Source organism: Saccoglossus kowalevskii, chromosome 18, assembly GCF_978046115.1.
Source record: "Saccoglossus kowalevskii chromosome 18, keSacKowa6.1, whole genome shotgun sequence".
NCBI classification, from domain to species: Eukaryota; Metazoa; Hemichordata; class Enteropneusta; family Harrimaniidae; genus Saccoglossus; species Saccoglossus kowalevskii.
This window is the reverse complement of record NC_140658.1, coordinates 19,642,491-19,661,082: the sequence shown is the minus strand read 5'-3', so window position 1 is coordinate 19,661,082 and position 18,592 is coordinate 19,642,491. Positions and strand designations below refer to the sequence as shown.

The following is an 18,592-nucleotide window of genomic DNA, read 5'->3' as shown; positions in this document are numbered from 1 at the left end:
TTGTTTGTAAGTAAATACTTTCTGACGATAGACGCAGTCTTTAGATTGATAGCTAAAATTATTTCAAAATCAATTCCACCTAATATAACATGAGCAAAGCGGAATTCACGATCAGTTTACGCTACAAATCATGTAAAAAACTTCTTGCAAGACTTCTTTTCGCTAGCGAATTTGCAAATTGTCTGCCCCAATACTTCTGGGACTTGCTGTAACCTTTTACAATTTATTTGTTTGATTTTAATAGTCTGTAGCATTGGCATTTCGATTCGAGAAAGTTTCATTTTTAAATTCAAACTCTTGTTTGTTGTAAAAATGTTCTTTGGTCAATCTCTATTATTATGTAAATGATATGCATATTATATGCAAATTAGTCCACCACAGTGGTTTAAATTCCTGGGGAGAACACTGCTACTACTCAAAAGAAATATAGATTACTTCAGTAGTGCAACATTGGGGTTCATCCTGAGTAAATATCAGAATAGAAAAGGTGCGGACAATGTTTCGTACGCTCGCTCGTCATGCACTCTGAAATTAATGCGAGTTTTCTCATAAAAGCAGAAACCAAACTACCATACCAATCATGATTTTTATGCAGTGAAATACACTTTTTACATGCATATTTTAATAAATGCCATCAACGCCCAGTAAAAACACCCTGGGCCCTCAACTCGTTAAATGTCTAAAAACAGAGGGGTGGGCTTATACTCGGGAAAGTACAGTACTGTATGATCTTGGTCATTCTTGTGGCTGTCAATCATTTAAATGCATTTCATTTGACCTAATGTTTTGTTTACCTATTGTCTTCTTGGAGCTTCTCCAATTGTTCTCGCCATAATATGTCCTGTTGTGTTTTGTTAAAAAATAACATATGGATTTGTCTGAAAAATAAAACAATTTAAATACTGAGTTAGGTGTTACAAAGAGTTGTGTGATAATGGCAACAGGTTTTCACTCTTTAGTTGTTATTTTCATGGCAAAATAGACAATTTTCAGTTCATTGTGAGATCACACGTGGTTTATACAAGATTGTAATAGCATCAATCTTTGTGTAGGAATTGACAAATATTAAAGTATTTTAGGAGTATTTCCACGCTTAATAATGTGCTATACACATTTGATTAATTTTGAAAACAGAAATTCAAGCTAAAAATCAAATCATTTCATTTTTGCAGCAGAAATTTTGTTTGCTCCTTTCACGCAATATCATGCAGTGAACAGAAAATCAACTATTATGAGACATGTTAATTTAAAGCAAAGTTAAAAAACTATCACTTCTATATGTGATTTGTAAAATTTTTTTTTTTTCATTCTTTATTTGAAGATTTGTGTGATTAAACTATGAAATTATATATACAGGGGTTACGGGCCTGACTAGTTCTGATGAACTATATCTGTAATCCCAACCAAAAAACGGAAAGTACTCTAACTAGAATTCGTTATTTATTTATTTATTTATTTATATTTACTACCTGTACAATTTCTACCTTTAATGTTGTTTTGTTTTTGGTGAAATAAAATTTCAATTTGTGACATAAAATTCTTTAAACACTGTTTTATTGAATGGGGGTACGTTTCCTGAATCAAATATTTTATTACCAGATATTTTTTATCATGAACAATCTTAGTGAAGCCAGACACAGAAAACAGCGCCCTCTACAGATGAAATGGAAATGTTGTACTTCTCTACCGGAGCATTTTTAAAGCTTCATAGAGTGTTTGAAGTATTTTCTTTTGTTTTCAAGGTAGAGAGCCAAGCTAATAAAACTGTACTCACCTATTTTCATGTGAGAAATGTAAAGCATGATGTAGCAGTCTGACCATTGGAGTGAATCCTGTACCAGCAGATACCAATAGTAAGCGTTGACAAGAAATGTACTTGTTTTGATTAAAATTACCCTCAGGATTACTAATTAAAACTTGATCTCCTGGAAATCAACAAGATTATACTAATATTGTCATTGTTTTATTTAAAACATTTATAAGGCCAGACTTTTTTTATTCCTTGTTTCTCAAGTTTTTATAAGACAGTTTTTTTGAGGAGGGTGGAAAAAAAATAAAATTAATTCTTTTTTTCCATTAGATTTGTGTGATTCTCAAAGAATTGTAGGTGAGATCATTGATCGGAGAGAAGAAATGAAATAAAATTTTACTCCATGTATAACCTTGTTTCTCATCTGCGCGAGACTTCGGTACTTTGATCATGATACTTCCACGAAAATGCAACTTGGGTTTGTTATGCCGTGGGTGAAAAAAAATGAAGATAAAAATAAGTTTTTTTTTAGCAATTTTTTGCACTTACAAGTCGGCAGGCGTGAGAAATTACGCTGAAATAAAATTTTATTTTTATTTCATTTTCGGCTCCTGTTCATTCGGAGGTTCGCGAAACAAGGGATATCAAAAGTCTGGCCTAAATTTCAAATGACGGTTGAAAACAACTTGACCAATAGTCCATTTTTATTCACTGCGAGATCCCACATTATGCGTGAAATCAAAGGTAGAAACAGAAAAAACAAATGGCATAGCGTTGTAATGTCAAAAACACTGTATAGAATTACAATCAAAGAAAGCTTAGAAAGAACTCCCGTGTGCTCTCAGTATTGAACACATTAAAAATTAATTCAAAATTTCTCGTACATGAGATATTGATGGAAAAGCTACAAACTAATTATGTAAATCAGGTAACTAATATGAACAGAACAGAACCAAAAAAATTATGAATTAATATGCTAATTAGATAATTAATATAAACAAATTTTAACCCAAAATTAATCAGGCCTGTATATTGTCTTAGAGCTTTTATGTACCAAATTTTATTCAAATGTGATGATCAGTAACTGAGATATCAGTGTTAATTAATTATGTTAATTAGGTGATTAATAAGCATAAATATTTACCAAAAACTAATTGGGTTTCTGCATAGTTCTCTTTAAACGTTTCATTAAAATCCAATTTGTGGTTCTTTATATATCAGTGGAACATTATGCAAATTAGGTAATTAATATCCAATTAAAACTAATCAGGTGTCTGCATAATCCTAGAAGATCTATGTAGCAAGTCTCATTGAAATATGATGATTACTACTTGAAATATCAAAAGCTGAAAATTAATTAATTATGCAAATTAGATAATTAATATGTACTCATATTACCCTAAAAACTATCAGGTTTGTGCAGTGTTCTATGACATCTATGTACCAAGTTTTATTGAAATGTGATGATTAGTACTTGAGATATCAGTGGAAAAGCCGAAAATTGATTAATCATTATGCAAATTAGGTAATTAATATTGCACAGATTTCTACCCAAAACTAATCAAATCTGCGCATTAGTTTGGAGCATCTGTGTGCCAAGTTTCATCAAAATCCAATGAGTGGTTCTTTAGATATCAGTGGAACAGTCATGGAACACCTAAAAATCAGCTAATTATCATGCAAATTAGGTAATTAATATGCATGGCTTTTTACCAAAACCTAATCAAATCTGCGCATTGGCCCAGAGCATCTATGCACCAAGTTTCATCAAAAACTGATGTATGGTTCATGTTAATTTTGATAAAGTAAGGGAATCTAAATTTCATAATCCAATCTGAAAGGACACCATTTCGACATGAAGCTACAGTATAAAAAAAAAAAAAAATCAAGATCGAAATTCAAATCATTCATATTTTGTAGCAAACATTCAATCCACGCTATTCACATATTACGCAAGATCACACATTGAACGGGAAAAACACTAAAATGTATTAATATAATGACGAATTCTGCCCATATAGAATTCCTTAACAGTCAGTGTGGTCATCGACCAATCATGACAAGTTCCAGCTAACCAATAAAGATGATACTACTTATGAGATATACATTGCTATACTATTATTTTTAAGCGTCCCTGTACATATCTGATGTCATTTATGTAATGGTTGATTACGTGGGTTGAGTTTTTCTCTTAAGTTGACGTAGCAGAGTGATGTGAAGATAGATGCTACTCTGACTCTTATCTGCTTAGGGACCACGTCAAAAGATCGATATCGGATAAAAATACTTATTTGCTTTAGTTTGGGGGTGAGGGGTGGGGGTGGGGGGGTTTGACCTCAAAAAGTTTCCATCCTACAAAATCGATTTTATTTTTAATGAAGTCAAACAAATCTCTGAGTATTTGTAGTTCGTTTTTTTTCTCTATCCAATCATGGACAAAAATAACAGAAAATGAAAAAAAAACTATCCAAGTCGAGAAAATGGTTTGGTCCGAGTGTAAATATGTACGTCAAATGAGGTCAATTTCAGGGCATGGACCTAGAACCAACTGCTATGCCATACTACTGTCCTATTATCAATATTTATCAATTAAGTTTCAGTGTTTTGGTAAAAAACTAAAGGAATTAAGTTTTTTATCCTACATTGAACTTTTGATGTTGATCCTTACATCAACCTGAGTGAAAACATCTTGGGATTATATACTTATCACATGTATATTTTCACAGTCTGAAAGAAGTGAAACGACTGAGAGAGTTGAAAGTGGAACTATAGCTGTGATAACACTGAATAATAAATCTATTGTTGCGTGCCTCATAAAGTCATATGTTCTATTTGACGCAAACGCCTTACGCACACTGTTTAGCAATTCTACTCATTCAGGATATTTGGTACAATTTGCTAAGACTTTTTTTTTTCAATTTCACTTAATTTTTGGAGGGAATGAATAACAATTCCAAAATGAATCATCTTTACCACAATCTGTAATTTTCAAAACATATATAAACCCGAAAGCTCTTGGCCAACCTTTAGACAGAGTGTACCATAAACAATTCACAGTAAGTGATGTCAAACTATGTTATATGCATTTTCGACCAGTTTTGTAATACGTCACACTGTCGTGATACAGACATTATGCATGTGATAACAGTATTTAAAATTGAAGAAGATTTTTCTGTAAGTCTCTAATTTACCTTGGGATGGGCAGAATCAAGGTCAAGATCAGAGTAAATTATTTTGACAATTTTAAAACGTGCTTACTGTAGGTCCAAATATCAAGCAGTCTAAAAGTCACTGGTATTTGTGATCTAATACACGTGTATTATTCATTTTTCATCATTCATTTTTAGATGTGTCCCAACACGTACTATGGTCCTTCAGTCTTTGAGTTGGTGTACATGCTAAAAAAGTGATTTTCCTGCATGATTTGAATATCATTTCCAATATCTTACCAATTTGTAATTTGTTGATAACAGAAGTGAGAGCGCCCTCTGGATAAAGTTTTATAATTAAATAAAATATACGTCCATTAAGTATCTCTTGAGCAATTTGATTAGTTACAAGGGACGGCAACACAACAGTGTATGGCCTAATAAGGTCCATCTCTGAAAAGAAAGCAAACGAAAAAAAATATGTGAAACATCTTAGTACAAACATTATGCATATAGTGTGAGCAAAAGCGTTTGCCATGGTTATAAGGTGGACAATCAGTGCAGATGATTTTAACAACAATTTCAACATTGCATTAATTCACAGTGACTTTTCTAGCATTTATTGAATTACAAAAAACTTGAAATTTTTATGAAAACCCTTGGTATAAATATGTTTATCGATATTTAGCTTTTGTTCGTTCAAATTAAATTAACACTTTACTGATATCAACATATAAATCACATGTCTTTTGATGTTCAATAAACAATTATTGTCTTAACTGTCACAGACTGAGTGGTATTATTTAATAGTCCACCTAGGATGATGTTCAATCTCACCTTCAACAGACACCTTGAGATAAACATGGTAACCCATGGGTACTGGCATTCTTGTTGCTATTGGTAACTCAAAACATAGCAAATAAGAATCATGAGTGATAGACTCTCGACTTTTCAGCGTACATGAAAAATATTGCACATCTGCAAAAAAATATTAAAATTTGTTAATTTAAAACCTAATTAACATACTCCTGTTGAAATAAAAATTATACTTACCATTGTTTATAAAAAGTATCTACCCATGAGCCTTTGCATTTCAGTGTGCATCATTATGGTTGCTTAGGATACACTCCCATCACCCATCACTAGTTTTCTGTTTCATGCTTTACTACTGATGATGCATTAATTATTCATTGGGTTTCAATTAAAAGTAAAATCTGCTAAATTAAATCAATGTGAACATGTAAAACAATAAAATTAATTGTTTTCTTTGTGAAATTAAACAAGCAGCCTGTCGACTGAGATAGCCCCGCTGTTAGCAATGCACATTTCAATTAAAGAACAGAAGATATCATTAGAAAATGAACAATATGTATAGTATCAAACAATCAGACTTGCCTTTTTCAACAAGAATTCAAAAATATCACTTTTCACTAATAATGACAAAAATATTCATCAAAATTAGAGAATTAAGAATATCATCACAAAATGAAAAAAATCGGAGAGAGGTTCACATGTACCGGTAGTACCTATATATGTAATATCAAAGCAATTGGACTTTTTTAAAAAGAAGTCCAAAATATCACTTTTTACCAAAAATGAAAAAATATTCACCAAAATTGAATTGAAGATTCATCATGAAATGAACAAATCTACCCAAGGTACTTATACACCAAGTATAAAAGCATTCAGGCTTGTAGTTTTCAAGAAGAAGTCGAAAAAGTAAAACATTGACACAGACGACGACGGACAATCACTCATATGATAAGCTCCGCTCGACAAAGTCGACAGCGAAGCTAAAAAAAAGTGAAATAGCTCAAAACATCAATTTAGCCAAATTCAATGTCACTGAAAATAAATAGTTTTTCAGCATCACTAATTTTCATTTTTCTACTTCCTTCCATCACTAGTTTTCATTAGTCCACTTCTGTCAGTACGGTAGTAATCATTAGTCAGCTAAACTCTATTTCTAGTTTTCATTTGTCTGCTTATCTTTTGATTGTTTTCATTTTTTTGATTATCTGTCACTAGCTTTCATTTGTCCACTCACATTGTACTTTTCAATGGTTTTCATTTTTCTGATTATCTGTCACGAGCTTTCATTTATCCATTTACTTTTCAATGGCTTTCATTTTTCTGATTATCTGTCACTAGCTTTCATTTGTCCACTTACATTGTACTTTTCAATGGCTTTCATTTTTCTGATTATCTGTCACTAGTTTTCATTTGTCCATTTACTTTTCAATGGCTTTCATTTTTCTGATTATCTGTCACTAGCTTTCATTTGTCCACTTACTTTTCAATGGCTTTCATTTTTGTTGATTATTTGTCACAAGCTTTCATTTGTCCACTTACTTTTCAATGGCTTTCATTTTTCTGATTATCTTTCACTAGTTTTCATTTGTACGCTTACCTCTTTCACTAGTTTTCATTTGTACGCTTACCTCTTTCACTAGTTTTCTTGAACGTGTTGTGGTGAAATAAGGGCATTCCAAGACACGACCATTGTTTACCCTGAGTTTCTTTTATAAAAACTATTTCAACTTTACCACTGTTTCCAACTCTGACTGAAAAAAAAAATATTCATGCATGTAATGAAGCATCGGGTGACATTAATGTTCATCATACTGGCAATTGTTAGGTCTGACTGAAACAAACAACATGGCTGATTGTCATATTATATACTCTCTCTCTCTCTCTCTCTCTTAGTTTTATCTGTTACATTCAGTATTACTGTAACCAGACTCTTTTTTAAAATCGTCTGAGAACTGAAAATGTTTCTCAACACATAGTTCTCTCTTAGTATTATCTGTTACATTCAGTATTACTGTAAACAGACTCTTTTTTAAAATCGTCTGAGAACTGAAAATAAATCTCAACACATGGTTTTCTCTTAGTTTTATCTGTTACATTCAGTATTACTGTAACCAGACTCTTTTTTAAAATGGTCTGAGAACTGAAAATGTTTCTCAACACATGGTTTTCTCTTAGTTTTATCTGTTACATTCAGTATTACTGTAACCAGACTCTTTTTTAAAATGGTCTGAGAACTGAAAATGTTTCTCAACACATGGTTTTCTCTTAGTTTTATCTGTTACATTCAGTATTACTGTAACCAGACTCTTTTTTAAAATGGTCTGAGAACTGAAAATGTTTCTCAACACATAGTTCTCTCTTAGTATTATCTGTTACATTCAGTATTACTGTAACCAGACTCTTTTTTAAAATGGTCTGAGAACTGAAAATGTTTCTCAACACATGGTTCTCTCTTAGTATTATCTGTTACATTCAGTATTACTGTAACCAGACTCTTTTTTAAAATGGTCTGAGAACTGAAAATGTTTCTCAACACATAGTTCTCTCTTAGTATTATCTGTTACATTCAGTATTACTGTAACCAGACTTTTTTTAAAATGGTCTGAGAACTGAAAATGTTTCTCAACACATGGTTCTCTCTTAGTATTATCTGTTACATTCAGTATTACTGTAACCAGACTCTTTTTTAAAATGATCTGAGAACTGAAAATGTTTCTCAACACATGGTTCTCTCTTAGTATTATCTGTTACATTCAGTATTACTGTAACCAGACTCTTTTATAAAATGGTCTGAGAACTGAAAAAGGTTTCTCAACACATGGTTCTCTCTTAGTATTATCTGTTACATTCAGTATTACTGTAACCAGACTCTTTTTTAAAATGGTCTGAGAACTGAAAATGTTTCTCAACACATAGTTTTCTCTTAGTTTTATCTGTTACACTCAGTATTACTGTAACCAGACTCTTTTTTAAAATGGTCTGAGAACTGAAAATGTTTCTCAACACATAGTTCTCTCTTAGTATTATCTGTTACATTCAGTATTACTGTAACCAGACTCTTTTTTAAAATAGTCTGGGAACTGAAAATGAATCTCAACACATGGTTTTCTCTTAGTTTTATCTGTTACATTCAGTATTACTGTAACCAGACTCTTTTTTAAAATGGTCTGAGAACTGAAAATGTTTCTCAACACATAGTTCTCTCTTAGTATTATCTGTTACATTCAGTATTACTGTAACCAGACTCTTTTTTAAAATAGTCTGAGAACTGAAAATGAATCTCAACACATGGTTTTCTCTTAGTTTTATCTGTTACATTCAGTATTACTGTAACCAGACTCTTTTTTAAAATGGTCTGAGAACTGAAAATGTTTCTCAACACATGGTTTTCTCTTAGTTTTATCTGTTACATTCAGTATTACTGTAACCAGACTTTTTTAAAATGGTCTGAGAACTGAAAATGTTTCTCAACACATAGTTCTCTCTTAGTATTATCTGTTACATTCAGTATTACTGTAAACAGACTCTTTTTTAAAATCGTCTGAGAACTGAAAATAAATCTCAACACATGGTTTTCTCTTAGTTTTATCTGTTACATTCAGTATTACTGTAACCAGACTCTTTTTTAAAATGGTCTGAGAACTGAAAATGTTTCTCAACACATGGTTTTCTCTTAGTTTTATCTGTTACATTCAGTATTACTGTAACCAGACTCTTTTTTAAAATGGTCTGAGAACTGAAAATGTTTCTCAACACATGGTTTTCTCTTAGTTTTATCTGTTACATTCAGTATTACTGTACCAGACTCTTTTTTAAAATGGTCTGAGAACTGAAAATGTTTCTCAACACATAGTTCTCTCTTAGTATTATCTGTTACATTCAGTATTACTGTAACCAGACTCTTTTTTAAAATGGTCTGAGAACTGAAAATGTTTCTCAACACATAGTTCTCTCTTAGTATTATCTGTTACATTCAGTATTACTGTAACCAGACTTTTTTTAAAATGGTCTGAGAACTGAAAATGTTTCTCAACACATGGTTCTCTCTTAGTATTATCTGTTACATTCAGTATTACTGTAACCAGACTTTTTTTAAAATGGTCTGAGAACTGAAAATAAATCTCAACACATGGTTTTCTCTTAGTATTATCTGTTACATTCAGTATTACTGTAACCAGACTCTTTTTTAAAATGGTCTGAGAACTGAAAATGTTTCTCAACACATAGTTCTCTCTTAGTATTATCTGTTACATTCAGTATTACTGTAACCAGACTTTTTTTAAAATGGTCTGAGAACTGAAAATGTTTCTCAACACATGGTTCTCTCTTAGTATTATCTGTTACATTCAGTATTACTGTAACCAGACTCTTTTTTAAAATGATCTGAGAACTGAAAATGTTTCTCAACACATGGTTCTCTCTTAGTATTATCTGTTACATTCAGTATTACTGTAACCAGACTCTTTTTTAAAATGGTCTGAGAACTGAAAAAGGTTTCTCAACACATGGTTCTCTCTTAGTATTATCTGTTACATTCAGTATTACTGTAACCAGACTCTTTTTTAAAATGGTCTGAGAACTGAAAATGTTTCTCAACACATAGTTTTCTCTTAGTTTTATCTGTTACACTCAGTATTACTGTAACCAGACTCTTTTTTAAAATGGTCTGAGAACTGAAAATGTTTCTCAACACATAGTTCTCTCTTAGTATTATCTGTTACATTCAGTATTACTGTAACCAGACTCTTTTTTAAAATAGTCTGGGAACTGAAAATGAATCTCAACACATGGTTTTCTCTTAGTTTTATCTGTTACATTCAGTATTACTGTAACCAGACTCTTTTTTAAAATGGTCTGAGAACTGAAAATGTTTCTCAACACATAGTTCTCTCTTAGTATTATCTGTTACATTCAGTATTACTGTAACCAGACTCTTTTTTAAAATAGTCTGGGAACTGAAAATGAATCTCAACACATGGTTTTCTCTTAGTTTTATCTGTTACATTCAGTATTACTGTAACCAGACTCTTTTTTAAAATGGTCTGAGAACTGAAAATGTTTCTCAACACATGGTTTTCTCTTAGTTTTATCTGTTACATTCAGTATTACTGTAACCAGACTTTTTTAAAATGGTCTGAGAACTGAAAATGTTTCTCAACACATAGTTCTCTCTTAGTATTATCTGTTACATTCAGTATTACTGTAACCAGACTCTTTTTTAAAATGGTCTGAGAACTGAAAATGTTCCTCAACACAGTAACATGAGTGAAGCTACCGTAAGCTAAAACAAATCTACAAAATGGTAAGGCTTTATTCAGAAATCATTAGCTCTTCTTGATCATGATTCAGCTGAGTGATAGACAGCTTTTTTGGGTCTTGATTTAAAGTGAGTGATAGGTGAGTGGAGTGATCAATCCCCTTAGTAAGCAATGTCTGTATATAACCACAGCAGTAGTACTTTTAAACTATGGCTTACCTTGATGTTCTACACCAACATCTTCTTCAAGATCTGGAAATAATTACAACACAGACACACATGTTATTCACTCATGATCTCAATTTGTACGAGGCTTGTGTATTTAGAAAAATTTTGTAATAGGTTTCCATTGCCTGTGATTTAGATTTGAATTATATTTTTCTATGCATATTCATTTTAAAGTACCACAAATTATCCAATTTAGGCTTCATTTTTTTGAACATTTCAATCTTTCTTGGCACGTGATTTATACATCGTAGCATACCCCCCCCCCCCATGAAGCAGATTAAAGGCTTTGGCAAATATTATAGTTATATATTTGAACAAAATGCATCCACAAAAGCTTGAAATCTAGTTCCCCAATCCATTTTAAGTCATCCATAAAATATAATACTGTAAAATACTTTATTTTAGCTCGACTTAATTTTTGCTGAAAAGACATTTTGAGTGTTTTGCATGGAATTTATTTTCACTGATTTTTGACAAGTTGAATGTAAAACATAGGAAAAAAGGTTTATTCGCTGGATTTTATTTTCACTGAATCATTTCTACAGCGAAAATAGCAAAAATTAATTTCAAATGAAAATAAAGTATTCTACAGTAGCTGCAAATTGGCAAATTTTAATTCTGATTTGTAAAACAAGAAAACTTTCATCAAGGTCACATGATGTTCATTGTAAGTTTGAAGCCGAAGTTCAGAATGATAAAAATGCTTAATATTGAAGCATGTTTTAGCACTAAAATGGCCACCATCCGGCCATCTTGAATTTGATAGTGAAACAAATGTACCGGTACCTGCAAATGTAATGTATAATGTCCATAAAACATGAGATTATACAATATGCATGAAAACAGTACTGCAGGGGTATCAACTGTAATAACCTTATTATTATACATTGTACATCTTCCTGATCCAACTACTTGATGTGGAATTCCTATACTGAACAAAATGGTGACAATTACTTGAACTTTGTCGCTATGAGTTTTGTTTTCAAAAACATCAAATATCACGTAATCATTCTATATTTGGAATTTATATTTCCTAATATGGTAGGTTATGCAGATATAGCACACTGTAAGTTGTGGAGAGACCATGACAAATTTATAATAATATGAGGTAATATGAGGATACTGCAAAGTATGCACAAAGACAGTATAGTGAGAGTATCGACTGACACGCAATGGAGGTCGATCTAACCGCGTAATGTCTGAGTGCATAATTTGCAGAATCCTCATAATAATCTTATTATTATATATTTCCTTCCAGGAATACATCAATACGTTTAGAACATGTTTGTTTTTATTATGAGAGGACGCTTATGTGCGTAATTGTTTCATATTTGGAATTCCTGTTTCCGAAAATGGTAGGATGAAAATACCAAGTGCGACTGCAAAATTACGGCATGCTGTAACTTATGGCGTTAAGGTGACAGATGTATATAAGCTAAGTGATATTTCTACCTACCCCATTGTAAATCTAAAACAGACTCTTCAATAAAAATAGTAATATAGATTTCACTGTTAGTCTTAACAACCATTACTCTATCTTCAGACATGGTCTGTGAAAATATAATTACAAACAAACAAACATTTTCAACAGATCCATTTACGGCATTAATAATTTTGCATTACAGAGCAATTCCATTGCATTAAAGTACTGTAAAATAATTTAATTTAGCTGGAATTAATTTTCACTGAAAAGACATCTTGGTGTTTTGTATAATGTTTATTTCCACTGATTTTTTTATGAGTTGAATGTAAAATATAGGAAAAAGGGTTATTTGCTGGATTTTTATTTTCACTGATCAAAAATCAATTCCAAGCAAAAATAATGTAATATACAGTATACAACAACAAAATGGAAATGTATTAAATTAATAAATGTCACAATCTTAACTTTTCTTATAACATAAAGCATTATGTATATGCATTCAATTTCTCTATCCAATTGTTGCGTTGCGTGTAGTTGCGTGTGAACGGTCGCTTTCAAATGTATTGTGGTATTTGATTAAATCATTTTTAGTTGAAAAAAAATACATATTGTGAACATCAAAATTATAAAAAAGCATACATTATTAAACTTACCTTGCATTTGGTGTAAATCACAATAGTTACTGTGCTATCACTCTGGAACCAATCATGCCTGAAGCAAATAACCAAGAAAGAACTTATTTAAAGTGAGAATTACATGACAGTTAACCTGTGTCACATGATGACAAATGGATGACATACATGTACCAGTATGCAAGGACAGACAGACACATGAACCGAATCAATAATGCTCCATCTCTTAACCGAATAGTAATGCATTGTGGGTAACTATCAAATGTTCATACTTACTTTGGAATCTGTTTATTAGCTTCCTGTTTATAATTATTATCATTTTCTGTTTTTCCTGAAACAATACAACAAATCAAAATTAGCACCTGTTATTTCATGTAACACTGATGAGATGTGTGAAAATATTGCCACACAGCATACAATTCAAATGTCCGGTACACAAGTGAAATAATTTTACAGGTGCTGTATGACATATCAAACATTACGCAACACAACTATGGTAGTCAAAAATGTAGCATCATACACCTCCCATCACCTGTACATAAAAGTACGATATGTTTGACATACAGAAAATAAAATTTAAATTTTATTCAACAAAAGAAATTAAAAATCAATGTTTGCCAGATGAAATCACTCTTTAAAAAAATACTTTTCATTTTTTTCCACAATTTGAGAGCACTTACCATCAATGTAATCCATTTTGTTTTCTTGATGTAATGGAGATGATTCCACAAAGGGTGGTGGTGCTTTCACACCAATCAGAGATCTCGCTGATGCTACAGAATGGAGGAGACTGTATATAATGATCACATAACAACAAACAAGGTATAAAGGCTCCCATAAATCATCAGGTATTATGAACACTGTATAAATGTATTTAGATTCAGCTCAGTATATTTAGACGGTGACCCAGCAGAATATATTCTGACATCTGGACCCAAGGGTACATTTAGCTTCAGTTGTGTATATTCATACTCTTAAACCAAGTAAAGTATATTCAGACAAAGTAGAGTATATTCAGACCAAGTGGAGTATATTCAGACCAAGTGGAGTATATTCAGACCAAGTGGAGTATATTTAGACCAGTGGAGTATATTTAGACTTAGTGGAGTATATTTAGACTCAGTGGCGTATATTTAGACTCAGTGGCATACATTTAGACCCAGTGGAGTATATTCAGACCCAATAGAGTATATTCAGACCCAGTGGAGTATATTCAGACCCAATAGAGTATATTCAGACCCAATAGAGTATATTCAGACCCAGTGGAGTATATTCAGACCCAGTGGAGTATATTCAGACCAAGTGGAGTATATTCAGACCAAGTGGAGTATATTCAGACCCAGTGGAGTATATTCAGACCTAGTGGAGTATATTTAGGCCCAGTGGAGTATATTCAGACCCAATGGAGTATATATTCAGACCCAATGGAGTATATTCAGACCCAATGGAGTATATTCAGACCCAATGGAGTATATTTAGACCCAGTGGAGTATAATCAGACCCAGTGGAGTATATTCAGACCCAATGGAGTATATATTCAGACCCAATGGAGTATATTCAAACCCAATGGAGTATATTCAGACCCAGTGGAGTATATTCAGACCCAGTGGAGTATATTTAGACCCAGTGGAGTATATATTCAGACCCAGTGGAGTATATATTCAGACCCAATGGAGTATAATCAGACCCAATGGAGTATATTCAGACCCAATGGAGTATATTCAGACCCAATGGAGTATATTCAGACCCAGTGGAGTATATTCAGACCCAATGGAGTATATTTAGACCCAATGGAGTATATTCAGACCCGGTGGAGTATATTCAGACCTGGTGGAGTATATTCAGACCCAGTGGAGTATATTCAGACTCAGTGGAGTATATATTCAGACCCAGTGGAGTATATATTCAGACCCAGTGGAGTATATATTCAGACCCAGTGGAGTATATTTAGACCCAGTGGAGTATATTTAGACCCAGTGGAGTATATTCAGACCCAATGGAGTATATTCAGACCCAATGGAGTATATTCAGACCCAATGGAGTATATTTAGACCCAGTGGAGTATATTCAGACCCAGTGGAGTATATTCAGACCCAGTGGAGTATATTCAGACCCAGTGTAGTATATTCAGACCCAGTGGAGTATATTTAGACCCAGTGGAGTATATTCAGACCCAATGGAGTATATTCAGACCAAGTGGAGTATATTCAGACCCAGTGGAGTATATTCAGACCCAGTGGAGTATATTTATACTCAGTGGAGTATATTTAGACCCAGTGGAGTATATTCAGACCCAGTGGAGTATATTCAGACCCAGTGGAGTATATTCAGACCCAGTGGAGTATATTCAGGCCCAGTGTAGTATATTTAGACCCAGTGGAGTATATTCAGACCCAATGGAGTATATTCAGACCAAGTGGAGTATATTCAGACCCAGTGGAGTATATTCAGACCCAGTGGAGTATATTTAGACTCAGTGGAGTATATTTAGACTCAGTGGCATACATTTAGACCCAATGGAGTATATTTAGACCCAGTGGAGTATATATTCAGACCCAATGGAGTACATTCAGACCCAGTGGAGTATATTCAGACCTAGTAAACAAAATAAAACCGACCAGTGGGAAAATGGTAAAATACTACAAGAGATGAGACCTATTTACTCAAATATTCAGCTTGAGAAGGCAGTATGTATGACTAATAAAATTAATGCTATAAAACCATGACAATAAAAAATTAACTCGTGAATACCTTGTCTTGATGTTGTGACTTCAAGTTTACCAACAAAACATTTTTCAAGCATAGATTCATAATTCACCCATTTATGAACCTGAAATAAAAGATTCAGTATTACATGTACCAGTACTACAATAAATGTTTTAAATTGGCAAGAGATCAATTGAAAGTCCTGTACATATCCAATGCACATTGTGTAACAGGTGATCCAACATACCAATAAACAAGTGGGATGTTATAACCATGTGTAAACCATGTGTCAACCACAAGTTGACAGTGGCAGTTAGAATATTAAAATACTCAGCAATGAGCATTTTAGCAATTTATTTATCTAGTGGATTTTGTTCACAAAAGTTATCAACAGATGAACCATGTAAGGCATATGCTAGTCCCTCAAACAGCTTTTTAGATTACTACAGTAATAACTGTAAACTATAATTTTTTTTTGATGAAGAAATGTCAGTGACTCCCTAGGACCTAGTGAATTATACACTGCAACTCCCTAGGATACCTCTGAATTGTATACTGTAACTCCCTAGAACCTGGTGAATTGTACACTGCAACTCCCTGGGATCCCTGTGAATTGTATACTGTGACTCCCTAGGACCTGGTGAATTGTACACTGCAACTCCCTAGAACCTGGTGAATTATAAACTGCAACTCCCTAGAACCTGGTGAATTGTACACTGCAACTCCCTAGAACCTGGTGAATTGTACACTGCAACTCCCTAGAACCTGGTGAATTGTACACTGCAACTCCCTAGAACCTGGTGAATTCGACACTGCAACTCCCTAGAACCTGGTGAATTGTACACTGCAACTCCCTAGAACCTGGTGAATTGTACACTGCAACTCCCTAGAACCTGGTGAATTGTACACTGCAACTCCCTAGAACCTGGTGAATTGTACACTGCAACTCCCTAGAACCTGGTGAATTGTACACTGCAACTCCCTAGAACCTAGTGAATTATACACTGCAACTCCCTAGGATCCCTGTGAATTGTATACTGTGATTCCCTAGAACCTGGTGAATTGTACACTGCAACCCCCTAGAACCTGGTGAATTGTACACTGCAACTCCCTAGAACCTGGTGAATTGTACACTGCAACTCCCTAGAACCTGGTGACTTGTACACTGCAACTCCCTAGAACCTGGTGAATTGTACACTGCAACTCCCTAGAACCTGGTGAATTGTACACTGCAACTCCCTAGAACCTGGTGAATTGTACACTGCAACTCCCTAGGATCCCTGTGAATTGTATACTGTGACTCCCTAGAACCTGGTGAATTGTACACTGCAACTCCCTAGAACCTGGTGAATTGTACACTGCAACTCCCTAGAACCTGGTGAATTGTACACTGCAACTCCCTAGAACCTGGTGAATTGTACACTGCAACTCCCTAGAACCTGGTGAATTGTACACTGCAACTCCCTAGAACCTAGTGAATTGTACACTGCAACTCCCTAGGATCCCTGTGAATTGTATACTGTGATTCCCTAGAACCTGGTGAATTGTACACTGCAACCCCCTAGAACCTGGTGAATTGTACACTGCAACTCCCTAGAACCTGGTGAATTGTACACTGCAACTCCCTAGAACCTGGTGACTTGTACACTGCAACTCCCTAGAACCTGGTGAATTGTACACTGCAACTCCCTAGAACCTGGTGAATTGTACACTGCAACTCCCTAGAACCTGGTGAATTGTACACTGCAACTCCCTAGAACCTGGTGAATTGTACACTGCAACTCCCTAGGATCCCTGTGAATTGTATACTGTGACTCCCTAGAACCTGGTGAATTGTACACTGCAACTCCCTAGAACCTGGTGAATTGTATACTGTGACTCCCTAGGACCTGGTGAATTGTATATAGTAACTCCTTCGGAACGCTGTGAATTGTACACTGCTACTCCCTAGGACCTGGTGAATTGTACACTGACTCCCTAGGACCTGGTGAATTATACACTGCTACTTCCGAGGACCCGGTGAATTGTACACTGCAACTCTAGGATCCTGGTGAATTATACACTGCAACTCCCTAGGATCCCTGTGAATTGTACACTGCAACTCCCTAGAACCTGGTGAATTGTACACTGCAACTCCCTAGGATCCCTGTGAATTGTATACTGTGACTCCCTAGGACCTGGTGAATTGTATATAGTAACTCCTTCGGAACGCTGTGAATTGTACACTGCTACTCCCTAGGACCTGGTGAATCGTACACTGACTCCCTAGGACCTGGTGAATTATACACTGCTACTTCCGAGGACCCGGTGAATTGTACACTGCAACTCTAGGATCCTGGTGAATTATACACTGCAACTCCCTAGGATCCCTGTGAATTGTATACTGCCACTCCTTAGGAACGCTGTGAATAGTACACTGCAGCTCCCTAGGAACCTGTAAATTGTGCACTGCAACTCCCTAGGATCATGGTGAATTGTATACTGTGACTTGCTCGAACCCATTGAATTGTAGACTGCGACTTTCTAGAAACCTGGTGAATTGTTCTGTGATTCACTAGAATCCTGGTGAATTTTTTCGCTATAACTCCCTAGACCCTTTTCAATAGTTCCCGGGCATGTTCCATGGTAGCCATG

At 34.1% G+C, this 18,592-nt stretch overlaps 1 protein-coding gene across 1 annotated transcript in view; it reads right to left on the bottom strand.

Annotated features, from left to right (window-relative positions):
• The window catches only part of LOC102810184 (cytochrome b5 reductase 4-like), a 31,687-nt gene that overhangs the window by 4,535 nt on the left and 8,560 nt on the right, over positions 1 to 18,592 (bottom strand). Inside the window, exons 4-14 of the mRNA XM_006823032.3 lie at positions 16,004 to 16,082; positions 13,933 to 14,025; positions 13,529 to 13,583; positions 13,274 to 13,331; positions 12,654 to 12,747; positions 11,189 to 11,221; positions 7,341 to 7,463; positions 5,737 to 5,877; positions 5,200 to 5,352; positions 1,775 to 1,925; positions 795 to 878 (exon numbers count right to left, since the gene is read on the bottom strand). Coding sequence (XP_006823095.1) covers positions 795 to 878; positions 1,775 to 1,925; positions 5,200 to 5,352; positions 5,737 to 5,877; positions 7,341 to 7,463; positions 11,189 to 11,221; positions 12,654 to 12,747; positions 13,274 to 13,331; positions 13,529 to 13,583; positions 13,933 to 14,025; positions 16,004 to 16,082 — 1,064 coding nt within the window. The remainder of the gene's footprint in view (positions 1 to 794; positions 879 to 1,774; positions 1,926 to 5,199; positions 5,353 to 5,736; positions 5,878 to 7,340; positions 7,464 to 11,188; positions 11,222 to 12,653; positions 12,748 to 13,273; positions 13,332 to 13,528; positions 13,584 to 13,932; positions 14,026 to 16,003; positions 16,083 to 18,592) is intronic.